This window comes from Nerophis ophidion, linkage group LG02, assembly GCF_033978795.1.
Source record: "Nerophis ophidion isolate RoL-2023_Sa linkage group LG02, RoL_Noph_v1.0, whole genome shotgun sequence".
Classification (NCBI taxonomy): domain Eukaryota; kingdom Metazoa; phylum Chordata; class Actinopteri; order Syngnathiformes; family Syngnathidae; genus Nerophis; species Nerophis ophidion.
In genome coordinates, this window is record NC_084612.1 from 16,854,243 (window position 1) to 16,873,623 (window position 19,381).

The 19,381-nt window shown below is 41.7% G+C and overlaps 1 protein-coding gene across 1 annotated transcript in view; it reads left to right on the forward strand.

Moving 5' to 3' along the window:
• Positions 1 to 18,188, forward strand: part of atosa (atos homolog A) — a 73,258-nt gene extending 55,070 nt beyond the window's left edge. Inside the window, exons 3-12 of the mRNA XM_061878074.1 lie at positions 2,472 to 2,668; positions 4,422 to 4,547; positions 4,649 to 6,392; positions 8,735 to 8,860; positions 9,280 to 9,368; positions 9,741 to 9,831; positions 12,425 to 12,583; positions 12,885 to 12,953; positions 13,873 to 14,072; positions 17,164 to 18,188. Of these exons, the coding sequence (XP_061734058.1) occupies positions 2,472 to 2,668; positions 4,422 to 4,547; positions 4,649 to 6,392; positions 8,735 to 8,860; positions 9,280 to 9,368; positions 9,741 to 9,831; positions 12,425 to 12,583; positions 12,885 to 12,953; positions 13,873 to 14,072; positions 17,164 to 17,317 (2,955 nt within the window). The 3' untranslated portion in view covers positions 17,318 to 18,188. The remainder of the gene's footprint in view (positions 1 to 2,471; positions 2,669 to 4,421; positions 4,548 to 4,648; positions 6,393 to 8,734; positions 8,861 to 9,279; positions 9,369 to 9,740; positions 9,832 to 12,424; positions 12,584 to 12,884; positions 12,954 to 13,872; positions 14,073 to 17,163) is intronic.
• The last annotated feature ends 1,193 nt before the right edge of the window (positions 18,189 to 19,381 follow it).

Consider the following 19,381-nt stretch of genomic DNA (forward strand, 5'->3'; position numbering starts at 1 on the left):
AAATTATTTTTCCTTCATTTGTTTCCAGATTCGCACCTTCTTTCTCTTGTATTACCACTCGCACCACAGCTAACGTTAGCCATGCTGCTAGCTCTCTGCTCCCGAGGGCGAACCCCGTTTCTATATGAGTTGTGAAATTGTGTTAGATGTAAATATAAACGGAATACAATGATTTGAAAATCATTTTCAACCCATATTCATTTGAATATGCTGCAAAGACAAAATATTTGATGTTAAAACTGATAAACATTTTTTTTTTGCAAATAAAAATTAACTTTAGAATTTGATGCCAGCAACACAGTTTTAGAACAACATTTCTCAATGAGCTATTGCAAGGAATTCAGGGATTTTACCATCTACGGTCCGTAAAATCTTCAAAAGGTTCAGAGAATCTGGAGAAATCACTGCACCTAAGCGATGATATTACGGACCTTTGATCCCTCAGGCGGTACTGCATCAAAAACCGACATCTGTGTGTAAAAGATATCACTACATGGGCTCAGGAACACTTCATAAAACCACTGTCAGTAACTACTCTACATCTGTAAGTGCAAGTTAAAACTACTATGCAAAGCAAAAGCCATTTATTAACAACACCCAGAAACGCCGCCGGCTTCGCTAGGCCCGAGCTCATCTACGATGGACTGATGCAAAGTGGTAAAGTGTTCTGTGGTCTGACAAGTCCACATTTCAAATTATATTTGGAAACTGTGACGTGTTGTCCTCCGGAACAAAGAGGAAAATAACCATCTGGATTGTTATAAGCGCAAAGTTCAAAAGCCAGCATCTGTGATGGTATAGGGGTGCATTAGTGCCCAAGGCAACTTACACATCTGTGAAGGCACCGTTAATGCTGAATGGTCCATTCAGGTTTTGGAGCAACATATGTTGTCATCCAAGCAACGTTATCATGGACGCCCCTGCTTATTTCAGTAAAACAATGCCAAGCTACGTGTTACAACAGCGTAGCTTCGTAGTAAAAGAGTGCGGGTACTTTCCTGGCTCGCCTGCAGTCCAGACATGTCTCCCATCGAAAATGTGTGGCGCATTAGGAAGCGTAAAATACGACAACGAAGACCCCAGATCGTTGAACGACTAAAGCTCTACATAAAACAAGAATGGGAAAGAAATTCCATTCTCAAAGCTTCAAGAATTAGTTTCCTCAGTTCCCAAACGTTTATTGAGGGTTGTTAAAAGAAAAGGTGATGTAACACAGTGGTGAACATGCTCTTTCCCAACTACTTTGGCACGTAGTGCAGCCATGAAATTTTAAGTTAATTATTATTTGCAAAAAAAAATAACATTTGAGTTTGGACATCAAATATCTTGTCATTGTAGTGCATTCAATTGAATATAGGTTGAAAAGGATTTGCAAATCATTGTATTCCGATTACCGTATTAACCTTGAATTGCCGCCGGGCATGTAATATGCGCCTGCTTTGAATTACTGCCGGGTCTAACTCGCTCCCCAAATTTATTAGCGCATGCTTACTTTTACCACCAGGTCAAATTCGTGACGTCACGAGTGAAGCTTCCCCTGTAGTCTTTTTCAAAATGGCGGAGGAGTTTTTTTTTGCTTTTAGTATGTGTAAACCAGGGGTCTTGTTCCACAGCCATACAGATCACACTGATGGTTGTGATATAAAACAACTTAAACACTCTTACTAATATGCGCCACACTCTGTGAACCCACACCAACAAAGAATGACAAACACATATCTGGAGCACATGGGCTCTGTAACACATTATAAACGCAACATAACACTTACCCAGAATTCCATGCATATATGACTCTTTGCTATATTATACACCCCGCTAGCCCTAGTCTCTTATCTCAAAACACTCTTAAGTTGGGCTCTTTTGAGTTAAGATACTACTGTATATCAAAATGTTATCAAGCTGCCCGTCAACAATGTACGGGCGGTCGTGTGTGCGTGAGTCCGCGCGAAGATGAGGTATATAACCTCGACTTTGTCATTTGAAAAGTAGCTTGCCATCTGAAAAAGTGTGAGCACCTCTGATCTGACTGATTAGTAGCACCTGCCAGAAGGCAACAGTTGGAACTTGGAAGCTGTGGTTTCTTAGGTGAGAGGAGTCTTGAGCAATATCCCTAGCTCTGCTGAGGTGGCGAGAAGCAGCAATAGTAGCTGGCAGCCAATACTTTTTCCAGGTGCCCTCACTACTATCTGCAGTGATGGCAGAGAAACAGTAGGTCAGGAAGGGTTCAATGGCTGTCCGTCAGCAGCCTTCACAGTTTTCCTGTTGAGCACAACCCTTAAACGTTCCCTGGCTGTTTTTTTTATGGATTTTTGACCCCCAGCACAATACATCCACATATAAATGCGTCCCTAAACGAGGGTCTACAGAGTCTTGGGCTCCATCTTCTTTGCGCTTCCCATTCTCAATTTCAGGTTTTCCCCTGTTGACTGTCACTACTGATTACCAACACTTCACATTTTGTCCATGTCAAGTGTCGGCAGGCGCGGCGAACTCGTTCGGAGGTGATCCTCCTCTGGAAGCACAGCATTCCCATCATGATCGAGGTCATGCTGCTGCCAGATTGTTGCTATGGAGACGAGTGCCCACCCAGCGATCCCATCAGCGACCCGGTCATCAAACAGGACGCGCTGCTGCTGGAGCGATGGACTTTGCAGCCGATTCCCAGACAGTAAGAGCAAACGCACATTTTACTTCATGTGCATACAACAGCAGTTTTCAACTGGTCTCTCTCGGTGACCCACATTTTCCAATGCACATTTTGTTGCGACGAGGGATGGGTACTGAATTTATTACTTGTATAGGTACCCACCAAAGTCCGTCGGTGCTACTGGGTACCAATTTACGCAAAATCAAACACTGCCATATTTCGATACCTCTGTTGCAAGTGACATCACGTCCGGTTGTAGACTCGGCACCCGCTCAAGCGTTTGGCATGGAAATTTGCAGTCAAGAACTTAGAGCAGACCCAGCTAGACTACCTCTAGGTAATGTTACAATTTTCCATGCCAACAAAACAAGAAGGTGCTCAAAAGTATTACTACTCAAAATGTGCTATCTCGATGCTATTATACATTGGATTTGTCTTTGACATGCTACTGATTAGCTTTAGTTAATTTATATAGTGATTTCCATCCATCTATCTATTTTCTACCGCTTGTCCTTTACGGTGCCACGAGGGGTGCTTCAAATTGGGTAATTAAATCTACAATAAGATACATATTACAATCAAACAGCTGTTGTGCAATAAGTACAATTCAACTTAACGGCGAAGACTACTTCCTAGCTAAGGCAACACACCATAGTCTACCACTACTGCGATCTAACATCATGGAATTGCAACTGTGTATAAATTATATAATACAGTACATTGGTCAGTGTTGAATAAAAAAAAATTGCTTTTCATAAACACATTTGAACACACACAAAAGTACTGAAAATGGGCAACGATCAGTACCTACCAGTATTGATTCCCAGGTACTGAGAATTTGTACGGTATCGATTCAAATGTGAAATTTACCTCTGCTTAGTTCCTACCCACTTTTATTGAAGTAAAACCAAACAAATTTACTTTTTTAAACATGAATACAAGAGGGAGAGCATGATAATGGCATGCAATAAATTAAGTGAAATTGTACGAAGGAAGACCACAAATCAATGGTGGAGTCAATGTAATGTTTAATATGGTTTTAATATTGTTTACTTGCATGTTATCACCTTATTACTGAAAAAGGAGTATTGAGAAGTGGTCATACGGATACTAGTAGGAATGATTTAAAATGTGTACCATACTGAAATGAACCAAACTATATGCCTTTTTTATGATTTAATATGATTTAAATATGGCTTCACGGTGGGAGAGGGGTTAGTGCGTCTGCCTCACAATACGAAGGTCTTGCAGTCCTGGGTTCAAATCCAGGCTCGGGATCTTTCTGTGTGGAGGTTGCATGTTCTCCCCGTGAATGCGTGGGTTCCCTCCGGGTACTCAGGCTTCCTCCCGGGTACTCCGGCTTCCTCCCACTTCCAAAGACATGCACCTGGGGATAGGTTGATTGGCAACACTAAAATTGGCCCTAGTGTGTGAATGTGAGTGTGAATGTTGTCTGTCTATCTGTGTTGGCCCTGCGATGAGGTGGCGACTTGTCCAGGGTGAACCCCGCCTTCCGCCCGATTGTAGCTGAGATAGGCGCCAGTGCCCCCCGCGACTCCGAACGGGAATAAGCGGCAGAAAATGGATGGATGATTTAAATACAAGTTTAAATACATGATCACAAGCTTGGTACCCACAGGGTCTATATTAGCCTAGAAAACTGGCCCACTTCTCTGCTCACATTTGTTGAATAGTGAACACACATCCTTGAAATGGTTTTCATTAACCCTGACACATTTCCACTTTTTTTTTTCTTGTTTTTTCCAAAAAATAGAAGCGGTGATCGTTTAATTGAGGAGAAGACATTGCTGTTGGCCGTTCGCTCGTACGTTTTTTTCTCGCAGCTCAGCGCCTGGCTCAGTGCCTCTCATGGCATTGTCCCCAGAAACATCCTCTACAGGTTAGACACGATACTTTCTTATGATGTAACATGCCTTAAAATGGGTGTAATTTCAACTTTTAAGATGAACGCTTACAAGAGTACTTGTTGTTGTTAAACAGAATCAGCGCTGCCGATGACGATTTGGTTTGGCAGTTCTCCCAGCCTCCGTCCGAACACGTATTCCCCGTCCCCAATGTGTCCAACAGTGTGGCGCTGCAAGTCCGTGTGCAGTCACTGCCCCGCCAGCCTACCTATCCCACCCTGGCCTGCAGCATCCACACCGGCCTGCCCCCACTATATAGCAAGACCCCCAGCCTCAACCCAAACCTCAACAGCCATGGTGGTCTGACCACCCTCCGAAAGAGGCAGGAGCCCAGCAAGGAGAACCTAGTTCACAGCTCCAACATATACAGCAAGAGTTCCAGCTCCATGTCGGGGCTCCTCCTAAACGGAATGCCTATTCGTAATCTTCCCATCAACAATATCCCCATAAACAGCCTCCCGCACACCATTGCTCCACTTCCCTACAGCAAAATGAGCCAGGAGCCCGGTGAAAACAACACATTTCAGAACGGAGAGCTCCCACAGGTCAACGTGCCTCCAAGTCAGGACTCTCTACTGTTCCGCAGGTCCTCCCACTCGCCCACACCCTCCCGCTCCCATTCCCCCTCCACGCTCGCCGGAAGCAAAGCCGGGAAATGGCTCTACTCGTCCCTCAATGGCACATCTGACCCCCCACAGTTAGAGGATTACAGCAGCAACCGCAGCGAGAGGACAAAGGCGCCCATGCCGGAGCCTCTTCGAGCTTTGAAGAAATTCTCACTGGCCGAGCCGCCCCGCTGCCCGTCCCCTAGACCATCGGCGAGCGAGACGAACCCCCTCATTGGCTCGCTGTTACAGGAGAGACAGGAAGTTATAGCCCGCATCGCACAGAGGCTCAACTTTTGCGATCCCACAGCACCGCCACTCCCCCCGGCCCTCTTCGCCTCGGAAACCCCCCCCAAAGCCACGTGGGGCAGTAACCATGACGACATAGCTGCCAGTAAGACCAAAGAGCCAGAGGTACCGCCCTACGAGTGTGTGGGACAGGCTTTGCCCACTCCGTTCCACACCCCCTTGACCGCCACATCTTTCCACAAACGGGAGACATCCTCTCCAAAACCCGCAGCCTGCAGGAAGCTGAAGCTGACCGAGAAGAGAGAAGGAGACGAGGGGAGCACGACGAGAGAGAACGAGGGCGAGCAGGAGCGAGACAGCTCCCTCATTGCCCAGGCAGTACACGACATCACCAGACTCATCCAAGAGAGACTGTTTGTCCCCTCGCTGTCGCCCAGCCACAGCAGGAGCGGCAGCCCTCTGCGCCACACACACACAACAACAGTCACGCACACCATACGCACATTCTTGCACCCCGCACACGTTGCCAATGAAGGCTACACCAATGGCTACATCCCCAATCATGAACTTAACAGAGACACGCACGCCGTGGCCTCAGACGCGCCCATTTGCACAAACAAGTCCATAATCGACCCGGGGACTGATTGCCATTCGACCCGAGCCCAAAATGGCACTCACTTTACACTTGAAGAACCTTCATTCAGAGGCCAGGCGCACGCTCAGGCTGGTCCACGTTTACGAACTCCCGCACCGGAAAAACTCACAGTCCACACAACCAGCAGGCATAAAGTCCCTTTGCCGGAAAACAGGAGTGACCTGCCCTCTATGCGGAACGCCAAAATGAACTGTAACACAATCCAAAACCACAGAAAACCTCTGACACCAATGCAAGCTGACGCTTCAGCCCAGGACGAGAACCACTCACCTAGACAGTCTTCAGACCTGACTCCCCATCCTACGGTCCTGGTAAGAGTGCCCACATTTCAGCTTTTTTCATAATCGAGCCACATAAGCCACATGTGGCGCTATAGCCTCTAACCAACATATTTAATAGAAGTTAAGTGCCACCAGGACAAAAAAAGTCCTCAGGGTATACAGAGTGTATAAAACATTTTTGGATTTATATTTGGGTTTTTTTCAATGAACTTCAGTCTAAAAATAAAGTAGCTAATATGCCATGTTTTTGTTTTTTTTCAACCCTTTGAAAGCTCATTTGAAGTAATTATGCCAGTCTTTTTTTAATTTGGAAAACTAATCATTCACATAGTACTTGTTTGACTGGGGTAAAACTCAGACCTGAATATATATAAGATTAGTAATAAAACACAATTTAATGCCTTGTTTTTTTTTGGTTGTGTCAGATTCCAAACCTAATTGTAGTTTAGTATCATGGGTCAAAATGTCCCCATTGACTACTATTATAACTACAATTATTGCATTACGCAATATAATCATGCATTTTCTAATTCCAGAGCTTCATTATTGGGAAAAATAGTACAACTTTTCATATTTACTGTTTGGAATTAGATGGGACAATTTGGTTCTCACAAGGCTTTGACTTGGTGGGGGCCTGTTCATATTTACAGGTTTGCATTAATATTTAGGACTGATATTTATTAAGAGAATTGAGAAAAAAAGTATAAAGAATATCACTACAATAACATTTTATACACGCTTACCTCCATGAGTTAATATTTTTCCTCAGTATAGTGTTGATTTATCAAATAATAAAATTAAACATGAAAAAAACATTCCATTTAGAGGACGAAAAAGTCCCCAATTTACTCTAAGGCAGGACTACTGTCGGCCCGGGGGCCAAATCCGGCCTAGGAATGACACCATACTGTCCCCGGAGTTCAGTTCAAAACTTGGAGACAATCATTATTGCAGAAAGAGTGCTCCTGTTTTATCGAGGAACTTTGACCACTGTAAACATATCCTTCCATTGACATTAAACCTTGCTAACAAACATGGAGCACTCGGATCCAAACCTGCGATTTAAATAATTGAGGCGTTCCTCAAGACGCCCCTTTCCGTCCTCATTTTTGGCAATTTTTTGTAATGTGATTTATGTACCTTAAGTGTTACTGGGGCTTCTTTACTTCAGGTGCAGTCAGTAGTGATTTGTTAAACTTATTTTCTTATACTAGTGGTGTTTCGCAAGGTTCTATTTTAGGTCCTCTCTTTTTCATCCTTTAGGGTATTCAACTGGTGGCCTGTTCAGAAATCTTATCAGAGACTTAACATTTTTGCTGCAGATTCTTTAAAACACTGCAGTGCTGTTGTCGGGATGATTTGTGACTAGCCCTTTTGCAGAAAGGCCTTGAAATAGTGGCGCACTCCCTTAACTCTGACAAAATAAATTAAACCAATACCAAATGTCTACTGTAGAGCAGTGGTCCCCAACCCTTTTTGCACCACGGACCGGTTTAATGTAGGCATTATTTTCAGGGACCGGCTTTCTACTTGTGTCAGATAAATACAGCAAAAATAAGTGCATGAAAAATACAACTCTCTATAATGCTAAATGAGTGGGAGCCCTGGACTTGTTTCTTTTCATTGAAATGCAGATGGAAATCAGCCTTTGGCTACAATTTGTCACATTTATATTTTATATGTTTATTGATGTGCATTGTACCATGTCACAATGTTATACCAAATATAACAAATGGCAACTTCCTGTCAGGATTTTTATTGTACATCTATAAACAAGCTTATTGGTGTGTCTAGTGGGACAGGCTAAAGTTAAGTCGGAGAAAATGCAATCGTTTACAAATGATTTAATGTTTTCCTGTGGCCCAGTAGTAAATGTGTCACGGACGGTACCGGTCCCCTGACCGGTGGTGAGGCACCACTGCTGTAGAGGACGCTGCTTCTCTGGAATACACAAAATTAGATTAGTAGTAAAGAGAGAAGTTTGACCTCCCCCGTCATTGCTTTCTTGAAACATGGCCCTTAAAGCAATTTAATATTATATATCCCTGCTCCAAGGGTTAAAAAAACATTATATAAGTAACAATAGCAACTTGAGAAATATGTGAATGATCCTTAGGGGCTTATTTCCACTGTAAGTTGCCCCAAATGTATTAGTGACTTGATGTGGACAAAAAGTACAAAAAATAGACATCTTTTTAAATGTTCCAGTGCTCGTGTATGACCATGGCCCCAACCATGCAGGATTCGGGTGCTAATAAAAGATGATGGCACGGTGCTTGAGAACATGATTTCAAAGACGATGTGGGTTTACTAGCAGACGCTTGAACTCTCCCTCCTTCTTTGCTCTCTCTCTTTGTTGGTGCTCGCTCCAGCGAACTCACGGCCCTTCCCCCTTGCGGCCCTGCAACGGCTGGAGGAAGCAGAATCGCCACTCGTTAGACGCCACAGCCACCAAAGCCTTCCACCCCTGCACCGGCCTGCCGCTGCTTTCCAGCCCTGTACGAAAAGCACACTCACCCACACACACTCTCACTGCACAAACTTTTGTCGGGGTTATGGCGGGTGTTTGTTCTCTCGCGACTCAAGTTTGCCAGCTTGTTGAATCGTCAGTGTTCGCAGATTATCAGTGTCATAATCGTGGCCATCTGCGATGTTACTCGCAATGCATCATCACTAAAACTATCTACTGAGCAGTTAGCCAGTGAGTACAGAGGCTCACACAATGGCAGCATGATTCCCTCGTAACTCAACATGAGGTCAATTATTGCTGAGTCACATAACGACAAGCGCAGATCCCACTTACACCTCATCACTAAAATGTACAAATATAGTGAAATCATATTGAGCCAGTTGAGTTTGCCAGCCATGTCCTGTGCATCATATAATAGTAATAACGTGTGTGACTGCTCTGCTGCAGGTTCCTCAGAGGAAAAACCAAACTGGCTATTTTGACCTGGACACCTCCTTGGTTGGCTGTAAAGGTTTGCCTTGGGCCTCTGGGAAAAGGTATTTTTTCTTTATTACTATGCTCCTTTGAAATCTTTATTATCATGTCTGCACCCACCACTTTATGGTATACACCTTTTTCTAGTGCTATGTAGCAGTTCAGTGCATGTATGCACTTGGATATGGAAACATTTAACCAAAATGTCTCCTGTGCTCATTGTTAAAGCTGATGAACATCAGAGCTTTCGCAAAACCGCAACCAAGATTGATACTTAATGCATGTGTGAGTCAGTTATTGGATTAAATTCAACACGTGAAGTTTTTCATTTGTATGTACATTAATTTGAGTTTATTTTTTTTACCTCATTACCTTAAAATGTGTTGTCGTAACATACAGGTTAATCAAGTGTGTGTTTTGTTTTAACCCCTCAGGGTGTGCGCTAAGGGCGAGGAGGACGACTCCCAACAGCTGTTCAGTGCGAGCGCTCCACCTGCCAGTCTCAGTCTGCTGGGGAACTTTGAGGTAAAGCTGAAAAACGCCTTTGTTTACATGCAGTGTAAAGATTATACACGTGATACAGTATATCTCCATTGATGCAATAAATACTTGCAGTTTTTACACTACAAAGTATTTCACCTTCACATTTTAGCAATTATTTTGTACTTCAACTTACAAACACATTGCCTTTCACAACAAAGCTCGTAACTCACAACACTTGTATCACAAAGAAACTCCGTCCATTGAAATTAATTAAAGTCAATTCAATCCATGCTTGGCCATCCCAATACAGCACACTTTTAACATGTAATATGTCTTTCTAAGGACAAAACAAACTTTTAGACAATAAATATTGTTTGAAAAAAAAAATACAAAAGCATGTACTACCAACAAGTGTAGTAGTTTTATGAAATAATTAGGGTAACAATTTGTTTTAACAACGATTCGATTAAATTCAGAATTTGTGGTTGCCGATAAAATTCAGTGACAATATTTTTTGGAACGATACGATTTAAAATGATTCATTGAGTTGAAATCCATTCAGTAAGGGTTTAGCAAAAAAAAATCAACCAGTGTGACTAAAATAAATACTGGATTTTGGTGAAGTTTCCTATATTCCTGTTATTTTTTGTATGGTAATTATGTATAAATTAATCATGGATACAAACAAGCAAGTATACAACAATTAATGGCCAATGCAGTCACATCATATTTGAATAAAGTGTAACCCACACTTGGGCTTCACGGTGGCAGAGGGGTTAGTGCGTCTGCCTCACAATACGAAGGTCCTGCAGTCCTGGGTTCAAATCCAGGCTCGGGATCTTTCTGTGAAGTGAAGTGAAGTGAATTATATTTATACAGCGCTTTTCTCTAGTGACTCAAAGCGCTTTACATAGTGAAACCCAATCTCTAAGTTACATTCAAACCAGTGTGGGTGGCACTGGGAGCAGGTGGGTAAAGTGTCTTGCCCAAGGACACAACGGCAGTGACTAGGATGGCAGAAGCGGGAATCGAACCTGCAACCCTCATGTTGCTGGCACGGCCGCCCTACCAACCGAGCTATACCGCCCTTTGTGGAGTTTGCCTGTTCTCCCCGTGAATGCGTGGGTTCCCTGCGGGTACTGCGGCTTCCTCCCACTTCCAAAGACATGCACCTGGGGATAGGTTGATTGGCGACACTAAATTGGCCCTAGTGTGTGAATGTGATTGTGAATGTTGTCTGACTATCTGTGTTTGCCCTGCGATGAGGTGGCGACTTGTCCAGGGTGGAAACCCGCCTTCCGCCCGATTGTAGCTGAGATAGGCGCCAGCGCCCCCCGTGACCCCGAAAGGGAATAAGCGGTAGAAAATGGTTGGTAACCCACACTTTAGGTTGAATTAACAAGAGAAAACCAATTTTGCTCTCATTTTTAATATTTAAGAAATATTTTTAAAAATTACGCATTTTAACAGTAGATTTACCTGCTAAATAAAGTTCCCCGGCCATATATCTGTTCTCCGCCCTGGCGTCGCCAATGAGGGACAGCGTCTCAGATTTGCAGAAGACTTTATGACCCCTGACCCCTGTCGATGATGTTAGCCCCTTACCTCCTATTTCCAAGGCCTCCTTCACCCATCTCTTCTATTTATTTGTTTCTCATGAAATGACTTTCCTTGGCTGCCAGTTGTTGTGTTCCGGAGGTCGGTGCGTTGCCGTTACTTGCTCCGCTGTCAGTTCCGTTGTGTCAATTTAAAGCATAACAAAAATCTAACAGACTGGTCGTATCTCAGATTAGTCATAAATTGAGGTACCATTGTATCTCCTCAAGGGACAATACTAAAGAACTGTAACTTGGATCTACTTTAGAGTAGTCATTGTACAGCTTGCATAGCAGTACATATTTATTTTGCACTATAAGTAAGTCAACACTTAACCACTGTTGTCTTAACAGCTGGCAACACAAAGGTGAGTGTATGTCACAGTAAAAATGTCTAAGTGTCAATATTTAGGGTGAGCACCATTGCTATCGAGCACTGCCTTGATTCTCTGGGTTCAGGTTTGGAGAAGACATACCTGGTTAATCTATCTATCACCTTCAACTTTAGCTCCCTCAGCAAAGTGTTTGATCATATGAGAGGGGTGTTTGGGCTCCTTATCTTGTTGGATAACGGCCACAGAGCACAGTTTGCTTCACAGTACACAGAAAATGTTGGAAATGTATGTTTCCCCACAAGAGTTCTCAGCTGCCCATTGCGGGCAGGACTCGTGCAGTTTCAGACTATGATGCTAACAACACCTTGCTTGACTGTAGTAGGCAAGACACAATTGTGTCACTACTCACTTTTGTTGTCAGCTGTGTGTTGACTCAAAGTAAGTCAACACTGCTATAGAAATTGTACACAGACTACTCTGAAGTATATCTATGTCTATAGTTGTGTCCCTTTAAGAAGATCTATGTGGTCAAAATGTTTGCTAAAATGTTTGTGAAATACCGTAAAGAAACCTTTGAAAAGCGGCTATAACTATTAAATCCGATCTTGGGTGTAAATCCAGCCATTTTGTGTTTTTCAAGTCGGAATTATAGATCTGTTTTGTGTTGAAGAGCAACAGTGCTTACCAAATGTACTCCCTTGTCAGGAGTGCGTGTTGAACTACCGCCTGGAGCCTTTAGGGACGGTGGAGGGTTTCACGGCTGAAGTGGGAGCCAGCGGATCCTTCTGCCCCAGTCACCTGACCTTACCCGTGGATGTGTCCTTCTACAGCGTCTCTGACGACAACGCCCCCTCACCTTACATGGTACGACTGCTATTGTTGCCCTCGTTTTGCTTCAGCTGCTCATTCTTTAGCTGTCGTGTGACATAATGCTTGTAAGCACGCACCACAAAAATATATTTTTTCTACCCTCAGGCCTGCTCCACTCTAAAAGCTTGCATAACGCTGTATCTAATAATCTGTTTACCATGCAATATGTTGAAGGGTTTTGTCTTAAATGCTTGAGCTGATTTATTTGTGTAGTTTCTCGTGCAATGTTGAAATGTTGCTGTTGCCATAAAAATAGCAACCTACTCTAAAGACAGCTTGTTTTTTTTTTCCAAAGGGTGTCATAAACCTGGAGCCTCTTGGGAAAAGGGGCTACCGAGTACCTCCATCAGGAACCATTCAAGTGGTAATGGCTCTCTATAATTCCATTTGATGTATTCTGTAAAAAGGTTTCCATAGAAAATCAGCATCATTTCTTCATTTTTGGTTTACTCCAAGTCAGGGCAGGGATGGGAGACCCCTAGTGGTTATGTTACAAACAGTCACACGGACAAAAAGTAAGATGGTCGTCGGTGGCACACGCAAACACAATAAAACAAATGCAGTGGGGAAAATTCAGCAATAACATAAACATTTTATTTTTTAACAGATTGGGGAAACAAGCCACAAATGTCCCAAACACATACAAACCCCCAAAACAAGTGTATGAGAGAGACCCATTGAGAGAAATGCTGCAAGGTGCAAAACAAATCGGATATTTGCCAAGCTACTCAAGGGGATGTCTGTCCTTAAAGACATAAGCAGGATGCCCAGAATTCAGTTTGCTGACTTTTGAAAATGGAACGAAAACTTGGCCTTTTCCGTAGAAAATGTTAGCGTAACGTAGCTCCCATGTTGTTTATACGATTATGGTTTTGGATCGTTTCTGTGTTTGTAAGGATCCACTCAATCAGACATTGTACAAAAGTATTGGGATGTTTTAGTGATCAAATCAGACATTGTTCAAAAGTATTGGGTTATTTTAGTGATCCATTCATAACACTTTTTGGACAATTGGATGCTTCTTGAATACCCTTTTGAAGGTCCATAAAAGCAGGCTTGGATATGTTTGGTGTTCAAAAAGCCCATCAATCATTTTCATGGTGGACTCAAAAAGATTTGGAATGTGTGTCAAAAGAACTTTCAGTTCTCTTCAGGTTGAATCATGAATCGTCCTAATACTTTTGATCACAGTGCATGTTGTCATTTTTTTACTGCAGTAATATGACATGAGACATAATATGTTGTGAGATTTATGTTGCACACAATGTTCCCTGCCCGCACAGACCTTATTTAACCCAAACAAGACGGTGGTAAAGATGTTTGTGGTGATGTACGACCTGCGTGGCATGCCAGCTGGGCACCAGACCTTCCTGCGCCAGAGGACTTTCTCCGTCCCCGTCAGGAGAGATGCGAACCATCAGATCAACAGGAAGCCTCTCACGTTGGGCCAGGGACGCACGTTGCGCTACCTCGTTCATCTGAGGTGAGACAGACTCCATATCCTACAGTACAACCAGCTATCTTATCATGAATACATGTTTGCTGTATAGATTTTATCTCAACATTCTTGGAGAGTCATTCTGCTTCAGTAAGGTGCAGACTAGCTTGAAATGCTTGGAATTGTTTCACCTAGTTGGCGACACGTTCAGTCATGTTTTTAATTTATTTATTTTTTTAATGAATGAATATCATCCATTCTTCTCAGCATTGTCTTTCACATTCACTTTCTTCCTTCCCATGCTTGAAAAACAGTTATGTCAATCTCAAGATATAAGCTAATGCTAGCAAGTAAGACACAATGTTTTGATCGGATTTTACAGGGTTCACTGTGACATATGCTACAACTAAAGCTTGTATGTCAAATTTTTACTTGCATTCTAAAGCATTACAATTAGCAGAGAGACAGCTCTTATCCCAAAACATTCTTAATATGGGGTACTCTTAATTTGAGGTACCACTGCATCACTTTTGACACTGCTAAAGCTGGATATCACTACTACCTGTAAGAATAAGAGAGGATAATATACATTATTTTATTTCGAGGCAAGGGCTCCAAAGCAAGCATGCATACATGCCAACCCCTGCATGTTCTTGCCGCTGATGCTGGTAAATTATTTTCGGGCATTACGGACAATGACTAGGGCTGTTGCGGAAAGTGCCGCGGTTGTCATGGTTGAATTCGAGCCCTGAGTATTGATGAGATCAACCACTTCTGTTCAACAACATGCTTATGTTAGCTCCATGGTCTTCACTTTGCTGCAAGGTTCCATTTTCTGGCTTTCCTCAGTGTGCTCTTAGTAAAGTTTGTCTCCCTAAATAAGTAGTAAGATTTTATTTCAGACAAGTTAGAAATAAAAACATTTTTAATAAGAAAACCAATTAAGTATACAGATATAGAAACTAAATTATTCAAAATAGAAAACCCCTAAGCAATTAAAAGAATAGCATAATGATTAGGATTTAACTATTATTCAAAACTGGAGTGGGAAGAAATTCAACTTTTATACTCCCACCCCTTCCTAAATCAACTACGTAGCTGTCTTGTCATTATCAATCATACCAGAGGTCTTCAACACAGGCTCCGTAACCCCACAGCAGGGTGTGTCAGAGAATATTAGTTGAATGGACTTTTTCATATATATTATTTTTCTACACAAATAACATTCAGAATGGTATACTTTGTAGAAGAAACATTATTGTAGATAACTGTTACATGTACCTCAAGTAGAAAATAAATGTGCATATGAAAGCAACATAGGCATTATTAACAGAGTAATATGGCTGAAACTAAATAACATAAATAAATTAAAATAAATGTGAAAGATGGCACATAAGATGTAACTGCATTTGTCCTAGCATACAAAAATAGTGTTGATATATGAGAGGTCTAGTCTTACACATATCAGAGAACACATCTCAACTAATTGAAAGTTTGGCAATGAAGTATGACAGCGCTGCAGTGAGGTCTTTTGCCATTTTTGACAAAGAAGCACAAGCAGCTGCTTCTGGAAGACATCAGGCATTGTATGTGATGTGGGTAGATGATCATGTACTTTAACTGTGGCATCCTGAATGCCCACTCTGTATTGTTATTAGTACTATTTTTATTGTTATAATCATCTGACTGACACACAAACTCTAATGCTACAGTTGTAAAACAAAACATGTTGCAGTCTTTCTGCTAGGATTTGTATTTACCACTTAAGTTTTAAAAGTAACGTAAAGTAGCCGCGGTCATTAACAGCACAAAACACACAAACAGAAGAACATTTCGCTCTGCTCATCGATATCGCCCAATAACGAGTAACTTTGCGTAACACATAAGTGAACCTATAAGAACGTTTGACGGACCAACGATGACAAGTTCATTTTCAAACATTTTACAAGTTGCTGTACTTTGTACTTGACGTGGAGTTGTGACTGCTTGTTCCGGAGTTGGCTCAACATGTCGAAGTGTTGCCTTCCTTCGCGGGGACTTTTTTTCTGCATTTTCTGGTGATGGGCTGACTGTCCTCAATTATTTTACCTTCAGCGCACTTTACCAATCCAAAATACATCCAGACTTCAGATGTTGTTTGCAGCTACTGACAGAAGCACATTGTATATATTTATAGTTGGTTGGAGTAAATAAATACAATGTTTAAATATAAGTTCGTATTTACATATAATGTGATTAAAAATGTATTGGCTTTGGTAATTTAATGCAAGTATATGTTAACTTTATTTTTCTTACAAAACCCATGTAAATTGGACAGGAACATATTTTTTGTTCCAGTTTGGTCACATTGTTTGGGGGACAATTAATAGGTGCCGGAAAAAGGGAAGCAGCATGAGACAGCAAGCTTTTGATGAAAGAGGTTAATAGAGTCTCAGCTTCAATAGAAACTTTATTCCTTTAGAGTTTGTGAGGCCAATGACGTATGATTCTTTCTGATAATGTATGTGAAATCAAGGTGTTTTATTTGATGTCAGACTGATTGTAAATTCTGTTTTCCTTATTTATTAGTTCTGACGGCATTATTTTGGCATCGTCAACGAGAAGAAGGCGTGGCTGAAATAAATGTCTGTGTGACAAAAACGAACAACTTGAGCCTTGATTAAGACCTCGGAGGGAGTAACATTTTTCGTTTACCGGAAGGGCAACATCTCAAGAGCGAGGTCCGTATGTTGTTTTCCGCCATCGCAAACAGTGCCTGTGTGCATGCGCCGTTTTCAGAGGGGCAACTACTGTTGCGTTTTCAGCAAGTGAGCAATGTCGCTTAGAATGTATTAATAAATTAAGTTTTTTAGCTGATAAAGAATAAACGGTATTACTAACCGTCTGGAATTTTACAGCAGTTTATCATATTGTTTACCGTTACATCCCTAGTCCATTAACAAGTAAAAAGTAAAGGGCGGTCACGGCATGTTCTTGCTGTAAATGTTGGTAATTTTTTTAGGGCATTACGGAAAATGACAAGGGCGCTCGTGGCGCTTGCCGCAGTTAATTTTGAGCCTTACAAACTCCTATTTGTGTAGTGTTGGTGTTTGTTAACATGCAATTTATGAAAGTTCTCCTCATATGGCCCCCCTAGGTTCCAGAGCTCCAAGTCTGGGAAGATCTACCTCCACAGAGACATCCGTCTGCTGTTTTCTAGGAAGTCCATGGAGGTGGACAGCGGTGCTGCCTATGAGCTCCAGTCCTTCACAGAGTCCCCCATCGACCCGCCTTTCTCTCCCCGATGCTGATGCCTGACAGACTCACTCACCCCTCCTTCATCACCTGTTCAGCCATTAGTCACTGTGTCAGTTTGTGAGACGTGTATTGGATGACAGATTGAAGGACAGCAGGTGGTGGAATGAGAGGTGTTTTAAAGAGTTTCAGACGGCGTGCATGAACTTTGATATTCGAGGGTGACTCCCGGTAGGAAAATAAAATAAAGGCCTTACATGATTAAAGAGTGAATCCTCCAGCATAGAGAAGAGTAGAGACCAATGATTGTCTACAGGAATAGTTCAATTGTTTTCCTAAAACAGAATGTTAAATTGCAATCACTTGACAAATGCACATTCTTGATATATAAAAAAATGGTGGTTTAATTGTAAATGATCTCTCATTTGGACTTAATGATTCCGAATGCAAATGGAAGAGGACAAGAAGTGGAGCGTCGTCCCATCATCATTGTCATCGTCCCTCCATCAAAGGACCAGTGAAGACGTCGACCATGCAAGCGCACTGAATTCAAGTGAATTTATCACAGCAGAGAAAAAAAAACAATAGAAATGCACTGTGGATTACTTTTTCCTTTCCTCCTCAAAACTGGAAAAAAATGATAGTAATATTCTAATACTGTTTTTGTACTGTTACAAAGAAAACCACTTTATTGGAAGTGTTGCAATAGAAAGATGTAACCTTTTAGTTTTTAATGTTTACACTTTCACTTTTCCGTTGAGCTAACCATTCTGTTTTATTTAATATTTAAATTAATATTTCAGTTACTGTTTGTGATGTCTGCCATGCCAAGATGATTTCGTGTAAACTGTATATCATAGTATTTTTGACAATAATATTCAAATTTGAGGGAATTAAATATATCTTATAAAACAATCTTTAAAAATATCTTCTGTGTTTTTCCCCACTCTTTTTTCCTCATAACTCTACAAATTCAATATACAAATACTCATAAAATGTATATGAAATGTAGTTGTACATTTAGAAATAAGATAAACATTTAGCAGAAGAAAAACATTTAACGTTCTAACCCATTTTTTTTTTTTTTATCTGACTCTGAAGAAGACAAATACACAGTTTTAACTGTTAAGTGTCATAATCTGTCCAAAAAGGAATTACTACATTTTTCATATGTTCTGCATGTGCACTCAAGCCATGTCATGTTCCCTTTTTGAAGAATATACTTTATTCCACCATCGTAAACCAATCATCTGTTGGAAATGAGCTCAAAGTGAAATATTTTTTTGGGACAAGATAATATACCGGACTTGATTTTTTTTTTTTTATCTTAATTTTTTTTTCATATCTGGGTTTATTTTGGAGGAAATGCTGACTGGCCAAATTCACCATATTGTTCGAAATGAGTAGGTCTATCAGGGTCACAAACCACATTATGACAACCCAAGATCTGCCATAATAGTTTACATGGCTCTGTAGTTTGTATCCATATATTTAAATATTATTTAGTTAAAAAAGTGGATGAAAAAAGAATTTCAAATGCATCTACAAAAAATACTGTGTTTTCATATACTTAGATAAATGTTCCATCCATCCATCAATTTTCTACCGCTTATTCCCTTTTGGGGTGACGGGGGGCGCTGGCGCCTATCAGCTACAATCGAGCGGAAGGCGGAGTACACCTTGGACAAGTCGCCACCTCATCGCAGGGATAAAACAAAGCGAAATAATGTGTATTCATATATTTGGATAAATATTAGTTTAAAAAAGTGGATTAAAAAAAGCGAAATACAAATCCATCCATTTCTACCGCTTATTCCCTTTAGGGTTGCGGGGGGGCGCTGGTGCCTATCCCAGCTACAATCGGGCGGAAAGGGGTGTACACCCTGGACAAGTCGCCACCTCATCACAGGGCCATCACAGACAACATTCACACACTAGGGACAATTTTAGTGTTGCCAATCAACCTATCCCCAGGTGCATGTCTTTGGAAGTGGGAGGAAGCCGGAGTACCCGGAGGGAACCCACGCATTCACGGGGAGGACATAAAAACTACACAAAAGATTCCAAGCCCGGGATTGAACCCTGACTACTCAGGACCTTCGTATTGTGAGGCAGACGCA